General features: G+C 41.8%; 2 protein-coding genes across 2 annotated transcripts; both read left to right on the top strand.

The window, feature by feature from the left end:
- Positions 1-3,282: 3,282 nt before the first annotated feature.
- Positions 3,283-6,832, top strand: LOC137294924 (BPTI/Kunitz domain-containing protein-like). Its single transcript, XM_067826097.1, has 3 exons — positions 3,283-3,430; positions 5,887-6,048; positions 6,617-6,832. Exons 1-3 carry the CDS (start codon positions 3,310-3,312, stop codon positions 6,787-6,789), a joined length of 456 nt encoding a protein of 151 aa, XP_067682198.1. The 5' UTR covers positions 3,283-3,309; the 3' UTR covers positions 6,790-6,832.
- A 1,341-nt stretch (positions 6,833-8,173) lies between these two features.
- Positions 8,174-9,576, top strand: LOC137294926 (kappaPI-actitoxin-Avd3a-like). The gene is made up of 2 exons (XM_067826098.1): positions 8,174-8,333; positions 9,204-9,576. The coding sequence occupies exons 1-2, from the start codon at positions 8,258-8,260 to the stop codon at positions 9,368-9,370; spliced, it is 243 nt and encodes an 80-aa protein (XP_067682199.1). The 5' UTR covers positions 8,174-8,257; the 3' UTR covers positions 9,371-9,576.
- The last annotated feature ends 190 nt before the right edge of the window (positions 9,577-9,766 follow it).

Genomic DNA, 9,766 nt, shown 5'->3' with positions numbered 1-9,766 from the left:
CTGAAACCGGAAGATGCGCAGATCGATGTTCATGCTGTTGATTGTATAGTGCAGACTCGATTTTTCTGTTTGGTTTCAGTTAGTGAACGTAGCTACTATGTTCATAAGTGTTGCGTTCGTTACAGAATGCCTCAATGTCAGAGGTCGATAGAAGAGTTCATGTAAGGAGGTCACCTGCCACCTTGAGGCCACATGATAACTGACTTGTGCAGCTTTCTGTTATGGCCTCCACATACACTTTCTTCCAGTTTAGTCCAGTTCTGGGGGAGGCCATTGGTGTGGGCTCGGTAGTGGTGTTAACATTCAATACAAACACAACGTGTCGATGTCTACTGACATCAAGAGGGTGGGCATGCAGTATTTCGCAATGACACACCAAGCTGTGCAGGGACGAACCGATCAATGAGCGAGCCACATGTATCATTATATGAAACATGGGAGTAGCTGGCACCAGGTGTTTGCTCTGAACGAATTAACACAAGCATGTCCAAGTGCTTCTCGACGTCTTCAGTCGAAGAAGCTCTTTATATCGACTTGTCTCTATACACCACGAGACCCGACGTCTTCAGTCGAAGGAGCTCTTTGTATTGACTTGTCGCTGTACACCACGAGACACCTTGACTTTGTGGCAATATAATGATGAAAAACACGACATGCACGTGTGAAAAGCAAGTTCATGATGCCATTCGATGCAAGTTTGCTTAAAATGAACAGTCTCGAAAAACAAATTAAACTTTTCATTTTAATTTTTGTTTGGAAATACAAGGCTTTTCAAATCATGAACGTTAACGTGCTGTGTAGTGAAGCGGCTAAACGGGTCATTTGTGCATCTAGTAATAAAAACATAAACTTGCACATTTATTGACTGATGCATAGCGAACATTTTCATATAAGGCACTCAAAATAATTTCATTTTGCGCACGGCCAAAATATTGTTTTGTTGTTAATGCTCCCCCTCAGCAATATTCCTGATATGACTAAGGAGTCTGTACCATGACATGCCAATCAGGTCAACTAGCTTGAGCACCCTCTCTTATTGTTTAACCCGAATCTTCATCGGTCTAAAATTTGACATCAGCCTCCCCTACCCCTTCGAGTTACACAAACGGACTTTATAACATATGCCCATATCAAGTCTACGGTAGAATGTTACACTCAACATGAGGCGATGTGCAGTATTCGCTCACATGCAAACTGTAGCGCAAATGGTGCATAGAGAATACGACAAGTCTTCATATATGCGAGCAAAGGATGGCAACTTGCTTTCCTCGCTTCGGTTAGGAACATATTTTCATCTCAAATACAATAAAAAATACTTGTCGAACTGAAACGAGGAAAGTACGTTGTCAACCTTTGCTCGCTTCGCTCGCATGTGAGAAGACTAGTCATTTACTCTATGCGGCGCAACCCATTTGCGCTACAGTTTGCCTGTGATTCGCTGTATGAGGATGTTGAGTGCTTGAAAAATGTTAGCGAGGACGACCACCCGATCCCATTAGTCGCCTCTTAGGACAAGCAGGACTCAAAATCAAATTCGGATCCTCACGGGCGTTTGCAGAGGGTAGATACTACTCTTCCTTTTGACGCTATTGTGTTATCTTTGGAAAGGTCATTTTTGCATTATAGGGAATTTTAAACCAAAACAGTACTTACCCATTTATCCTGATAAATGTTTTGGAGAAAGGAGACATTTTATGAACGTTTACTCTCACACCAACACAATCCAGAGCATTTAAGTGAATACGTCGAGCGCCCAGACGTCCAATCCTCACAGGCAGAAACAGGCAGGAACGTCTGGTGTAGTATTGGTCTCATGGAAATAGCCTTCCTCTGCACGTTGTTCTCGGCTGTAGTCACGTACAAAGACGTCGCATCATCAGGAGATCATATCTGCAGTTGAATCTATCAGTGATGCTGATGAGCTGTGTTTCCTGTGACTGCCAATCTCATCTTTACAGATTACAGTATCTGGAAAACACAATGGTCAACGGGAGGTACTGGATACGGCCATGGAGATTGGCAGAGGAATCAGATGTTAGTGATAGTGAGTGAGTTTAGTTTTACAACGCTTTTAGAAATATTCTACCAATATCACAACAGGGGAGACGGAAATGGGGGAATCAAACCAGGGTCTATGGCGTTCACCGCGAACATATTAACCACTAGACTACCCTTCCGCCCCTGCTGATAATATGATGCTTGTATGCCAGTATGAGGAGGAGACTGGCAGATGTTATAAGTCAGAGGGATGTTGTACCTGATAGTGTGGTGGTTCTTACAATCAGAACGACTATTTAAAACCTGTACGACAATCAGATTCATCGGATATACGTAGTCATGGTAACCATACTTTCCTGCGTTCTGGATGTTTTTGTGTATTCTTCTGTATTACATTGTAGTAATGTGTTACCATGTTTCAAATTCAGTTTCGTTTCTGTTGAAATAGGACTGAAATGTATTGCAGTTTGATTTTTAATTTTGGTTTTCAAAGAATATGCATATGTGAGTGAGTGAGTGGGTTTAGTTTTATGCTGCACGCAGCAATATTCCAGCTATATGGCGGCAGTCTGTAAATAATCGAGTCTGGACCAGACAATCCAGCGATCAACTCACCAACATGTGTTTTCGTGTTCATCTTTAAAAAGGTGTCCATTGTACACCTGCTCTATTCCCATGGCGGGTACAAGACGTGAGTTATTGACGAGGCCAGTAGGTACGAAAGCCTAACGCTTCCACTTTTAAAGCATTAAATGTTTTTGCTACGATTATTTTCTCATTAATTCGTGTATTTTCTCGTTATTTCAAGTACGTACTCGACATTTCAATGAAATCTTCTTTACTGCGAGTATTTTCTCATAAAACTACTTGAAGTAATGAGAAAAAAACTCCAAGCAACGAGAAAATACTCGAAGCAGCGAGAAGATACTCGAAGAATCAGAACATTAGCTGAAGCAACGAAATATTATTCGACACAACGATATTTACTTATTTTTCTATTTTGTTTTGTTTTGCTATAAAGGTGTCGGCATTAGGTTTTCGAAAGATGGGGAGACATGTTTCATTTAAAAAAACCCCTAAAACTCTGCTCAGTTCTAGCTCAGCGTCTCATGATAACGGCTGTCGTCAGCATCGCTTGTGTTTTGAGACCTCTGTGACGGCTTCGAACCAAGCAAGGGTTAAATTAACACATTGGAAACACTCTAGTCCTCATAATGCAATGTGCGAACACATCACAGGTGAGTAATTACCACGGACCAGATGTGTACTGAGGTGTCAGACGACAGATTTATATATTCCGGATTCAGTCATATGCAATACAATCTCCGCTTGAGTCCTGAAGGAGCTTCATCCGCTACAATGAAGCTTATCGTCAGCACATTCTTTGTGATACTCTTGGCTGGCCAAAGTCACCAGATACCGTTTAGAGAAGGTAAGTTATACATAATTAAGGTTAAATATGTTACATTTGGAATTGTAAAGTCTGAATGGACGTCTGACTCTTGAGAGTGGGATTCGACCTAAAACTACTTTTTGTAGACTGTTCATTTACGTTGGTCGGGTGCACAGTTCGAATCCATGGACTGTTGATAGTTACCATACCCTGAAAGATGTGTCTTATAACGTAAGAACATTTCATTCACGGCAGAAACACTAATTCTGTTTATAGTTTTGTATACCAGCAAGTTATGACGTTATGAAGTACAATCAAGTACAAGCATAACGTCTAAATGAACTAAAACTAACTGCTCGGAAATACACTGCCGGGCAAAAGTGAGTTATCAGCACCTTTACTTGACCAGACATCATTTTCCAAAGATTTGTCTAAAAACATATTGTAATGCCGATATTGCATTTGCCGCAGTTTATTAAGAAGCGGCAAGGAGTCAAAATTAAACATTACACAAATCAAGATTTATTCAAAAAGTGCGCAAAGAGTCGGATAATGAGACAAGACTCAGAGGAGCCGCCATCGATAGCGGATGTGACCACCATGGGCATCCACACACGCCAAAACAGGTCTCCTCATACAGGTCGTCAGTCAGCGAATAACGTCTGCAGCAATCCTGTACCATGTGTCCACGGGATTCTGTTCAAGTTCCTGTCAGTTCGCTGGAGGCGGTACACGTTGTGAAAGCTAACGATCAAGACGTCCCAGATATGTTCAAGGGGGTTCATGTCTGGAGAATACGCTATCCAAGGCACTATATTGACGTCAACGTTCTGCTGGTATTCTCCAACGATTTTGGCCGTGAGACCTTGCGTTGTTGTGCTGCAAAATGACTCCTCTTAGCTGTTGCTGAATAAAAAGCAAGACAAAAAGTCTCGACACTTCATCCCTGCACCGCTGAGCATTCAGATTTCCTCGGGTAATAACAAGTCTTGCTGTTTTCTGGCTACAGATTCCACCCTATACAATGACCCCCCACCCAACCCACAACTATTTGAAACATTCTTAATTAAAATGCTAGTGCTTCGTGAATATGAAGGAAAACCAAGTTCGATCACTGAAACTCGGAAGCGAACGTCTTCCAAACATATAACACTTGCCATATGTGGAATATAAACAATTGCTTCATATACTGGAAACTGTCGAACGCAGTGTTATCGGTGTTTGCCGAACTGTTTTCAATCACAAGTAGGATTGTAGCAAAGAGCGCTCCAAGGGACATAACTCTATGGTGTGCGCTAGGAATAATGTTCGGGAGGTTGAGGCACAGGCCCTCGTGTCATTGAGAGGATTATATATATATATATATATTTATTTTTTTAAAATATAAAACGTGTTGAGATGACCCCCGACTTGAAACGCATCACAGTACAATATATATGTCTAGACTAACATAGTCCGGGACATCCTCGATATATCCAGGGCATACGTTCCGATAAGTCTCCAGTATACCCTGGACGCATCTACGGCTAAGCCCGATAAATTTATTACCTCCCTTGGCTGACTTTTTATCCAATCAGGTGTATACGCCGGGAACTTGAGCGAGCCAAACACAACACACTTTCGCTTTTTAAATTATCTAACCGATTAAACTTGGCAAAACCAACCATGCAGAGGTTCACAGAAAGAGGCAGAAGGAGTTCTTGCATATATATATATATTTTAATTTTCGGACCTGTCAATGTGTATGTATGATTTCTCCTAAATCTGAGTCGCACGGCGAGTAAACCTTCGCAGTTGCAATCGCTATCCTTACTGACACTGGCAAGTTCAGTTGTAACGGCGGCTTAGCTGAATGGCTGATTGTGAGGATGCTAGCCAGTAAAGGGAGGTAATAAAATTTTCGGATCGAGCCGTAGATGCATCCAGGGGGTAGTGGAGACTTATTGGAACGTATACCCTGGAGCTATCGAGGATGAGTCCGGGATCTAGACTAGATATAGTGTACTGTGAAGCGTTTCAGGTCGGGGGTCATCTCAAAATGTTTTATATTTAAAAAATATGTACATATATCTAATCGTCACACTGACACGAGGGAGCGTGGGTTGAAGGCGCGGGAGTCGATTTAATGCAACGATGCATCAATTTATTCGAGCTTTTTCAGCATGTAATATCGTTATCTAAAAACGAACTTTAAAAATTATAACGTAGCTTCCCTAATGTTTCACAATGTTTAGGGAGGTGAAAATACTACAGTATAATTGCTCTTTAGGAATATGCAATTTGATTAAAACCAAGGACACATGAGTGCGAGAGACAGTTTCAGTATGATCGTTGTAAAAAAAAGGTGGAAATTGCAAGAACAGATTTCGTAAGATCGTTGTTAGGGTGATCCGCGTCAATACTGGTTATTCCAAGCGCCAACAAGGAGGTACCTGTCAGGTCAGTGAGTAACTGTCACTCACGCACCTGTTTCAGTGAATATAATACTGTTGCAGCCTGCCAATTGAAGCCGGAGACGGGGCCGTGCAAGGCGTTGTTCTACCGCTTCCACTACAACGCCGACACCAAGAAGTGTGAGAGGTTCATCTATGGCGGCTGCAGAGGCAACGCGAACAACTTCAAGAGCATCGCTGAGTGTGAGAAAAGATGTGCTCCGGGTAATATATATACTGCATTCATTCTACATTGTGTGACATTTTCCTAAACATGTAGACATGTGATAAACGGCCAGGTTATGGTCAGGTGTCCTGAATATCAAATTTCAACAAATCACACACACACACACAATTATAATCCGTGAAGCGGGTTAGATTAGGCCTTCAGCAACCCATGCATGCCATGAAGGCGACTGTGCTTGTCGTGTGAGGCGACTAACGGGAATCGGGTGACTTGGCTGACACACGTCATCCGCTCCCAGTTTTGAAGATCAATGCTCATGTTGTTGATCACTGGATTGTCTGGTCCAGACTCGATTATCTACAGACCGCTGTCATATAGCCGAAATATTGCTGAGTGCGGCGTAAAACTCAACTTACTCACCACTCAGGGTATATATATAAGCCTGTATACATGAAACACGTATTCTAAAACGCTGTGTTCCTCATAAAAACACTCATGCGTAAATTAAAGTTGTTTCTCATCAGCGTGGTGGCTGGTTATTCCAAACGCCATCAAGGAGGTACCTGACAGCTCCGTGTGTAATTGTAAATCACACACCTGTTTCAGTTTCTGTCTGCCATTTGAAGAAGAAGACGGGGCCGTGTAAGGCGCTGTTCCGCCGTTTTCACTACAACGCCAACACCAAGAAGTGTGAGAGGTTCATTTACGGTGGCTGCGGCGGCAATGGCAACAATTTCCGGAACATCGCCGACTGCCAGAACAAATGCAATGGTTTTTGAAATATGGTGACTGTGATCAAGAGCAGTAAAGTCTATGAAAATTTGTCTCTTCTTCATTGAAAAAATTATAAATATTTACCTATAAAATACCTTAAGTTAAATTATTTGTAATATACGCCGTCATAATTATAACTGAAATATAGCTGAGAAAACTAGCAAGTATTTTAACAATACCAGAAAGAAACATTGAAATAACAAGTTCTTTTCCTTGCTTCATTTTTAAATTATATTCTCGAAAATTTGAGTCATTGAAAATAACCGTTGTATACAAAAATAACTGAAATAAGGATAAAACAATTGAAGTAACGAGAAAATACTCGCAAAGGCGACGACATAGTTGGAATATCGAAAAGGTGGAGAAGCAGTGTGAAATATAACTGGGAAAAAGTGGACATTACGACAATGTGATCGAAGTAACGAGTTCGTGATAGCAGTGTGTGTCTTGTTAAACACTACTAGTAGCCAGGTGGTTAAAGCGTTCGCTCGTCACGAATGAGGAAATGTGTACAGTGAACAAGGCCATAATCAGCGAAAATCTGGAATTCCTACCAACAAAGAATTTGTTATTAATATTTCTTTGTTTGTCTGGTGTTTAACGGAAGTAATCTTCAGTAACTCATGTCTGACAAAAAGAGTGAGTGAGTTGAGTTTTACGCCGCACTCAGCAATTATCCAGCTATATGGCGGCGGTCTGTAAATAATCGAGTCTGGACCAGACAATCCAGTGATAAATAACATGAGCATCGATCTGCGCAATTGGGAACCGATGACATGTGTCAACCAAGTCAGCAAGCCTGACCACCCGATCCCGTTAGTCGCCTCTTACGACAAGCATATTCGCCTTTTATGGCAATCATGGGTTGCTGAAGACCTATTCTACCCCGGATCTTCACGGGTCTGTGAAATTAGAAGCGGCATGAATCAGATTTAGAGTAATTCTGTTCCTTTAGCTCATCATTATAGAATTATCATTTCCAGAACGTATTCCCAAATTTGACACAAAACGTTTCGTTGAGTACCATCAAAATAGACCAAAAAAAACCTCATTGTTAGATCATGCCGTAGACGACATTTGATATTACGCTGATTTCCCAGATCTAACATCTGAAAAATAAATAAACAAATAAAACAGAAAAAATACAAAAATTGTTTCTGCTCCTCAGATTTGAAACCCAGGTGTCCATAACTTCTGACAAAGGTAACGTATGACACGTGTGCGCCAGACAGAACTTGTTGATTATGAAGACGGAAAGTAACCTAATTTGTCGCGAGGGGTCAGAAGCTCATGACTGTTGATTCAAGTTCCGATTTGCCTTGGCTGGGACCAGCATGGAATGTTGTGTGTTTTGTGAGAAAGAAAAAGGAAGTAGCACATGTTCGACCTGATTGGGCGAAGATAGCCGATCTACTACAGGTGTGTCGGCACACAATACCGTAACTTGTCATAACGCGGTTCTACACTGTCGCCATGATGAAGTACCTTGTCTGTCTGCTGTTTGTGGGACTCCTGGCTGCCCCAAGTTGGCAACAGTCCATGGATCAAAGTAAGACGCTCTAGAAATCCAACAGTATCTCGTGAACACAAAGAAGGTTTCATGCAGGACGCTAATACTTTGTACATACAGATAAGTGCTATCTCAGCAGATAAGCCAGACGACTCTCCTAGAATCTCCCACGATTGCCGTAGTTTCGGGTTGTTTGTTGAAATTAGAAATAGATAATTCTCTATAAATGAGTGACTTTGAGCAGGAATATCTACAACAATGAACTGCTCACGTATGACTGTATGACATTGAAATTCCGGGCCAATCCATTCGCCGTACTGATTGCTTTATCTCGCCAAGATAAGGGGTTTTTTGTCCCCTGTTAATTGCTGTTTGAAGTAACCTGCCCGAGGCCCTACCAACAGCAGTTTCACCAATCTACCTAACATTATCGATTAACATTCGTAATCAATTAAAACTAAGTGCATTCATAAATCACCATGGTCAACAGGAAATCGAGACTACACAAGGATGCTCACAAAATCATATTTCTCTTACATGGGATATAGCAAACCCTAATCCGCTGTTCCTGAAGTCTTCATAGACGGTGGGCCGTTGGAATGTTGCTGTGTGCGGCGTAAAACTAAACTTAGTCACTCATCATCAGCGGTTTCACAATGTTTAGGGATATATTTGCTCTTTAGGCATATGCAATTTGATTAAAACCAAGGACAGATGAGTGCGAGAGACAGTTTCAGTAAGACTGTTGTAAAATAAACGTGGAAATTGCAAGAACAGATTTCGTAAGATCGTTGTTAGGATCATCCGCGTCAATACTGGTTATTCCAAGCGCCAACAAGGAGGTACCTGTCAGGTCAGTGAGTAACTGTCACTCACGCACCTGTTTCAGTGAATATAATACTGTTGCAGCCTGCCAATTGAAGCCGGAGACGGGGCCGTGCAAGGCGTTGTTCTATCGCTTCCACTACAACGTCGACACCAAGAAGTGTGAGAGGTTCATCTATGGTGGCTGCGGCGGCAATGGCAACAACTTCCTCAACATCGCTGAGTGCGAGACAAACTGCCACGGCTTTTGAATTGTGTTAACTGTGTCCTACTGTCAAAGAGGAGTAAATTCCTACAAAACGTCAGTCTCTACAACAAAAATATGAATATTATGTATAAACCACATGAAGTTTAATATATCTGCGTTCGGATGAGAAAGCTAATTGGTTAGTTGGTTGTTTAAGGCCGCACTCGGCAATATCCAAGCTACATGACCAATAAACGAGTCTGGACCAGACAATCCTGTGATTAACAGTATGGGCACAAGCCTATACGATTTGGGATACAATGACATATGTCTACCAAGTCAGGGAGCCCGACCACTCGATTGCGTTAGTGACCTCTTACGTTGGCTCGTCACGCGGAAGACCCACGTTTGATTCCCCACATGGGCATAATGTATGAAGCCTATTTCTGGTGTACCCCTT

This window comes from Haliotis asinina, chromosome 8 (genome assembly GCF_037392515.1).
Source record: "Haliotis asinina isolate JCU_RB_2024 chromosome 8, JCU_Hal_asi_v2, whole genome shotgun sequence".
Lineage (NCBI taxonomy): Eukaryota > Metazoa > Mollusca > Gastropoda > Lepetellida > Haliotidae > Haliotis > Haliotis asinina.
Note: the sequence above shows the minus strand (reverse complement) of the source record. Positions and strands in the feature narration are given on the sequence as shown.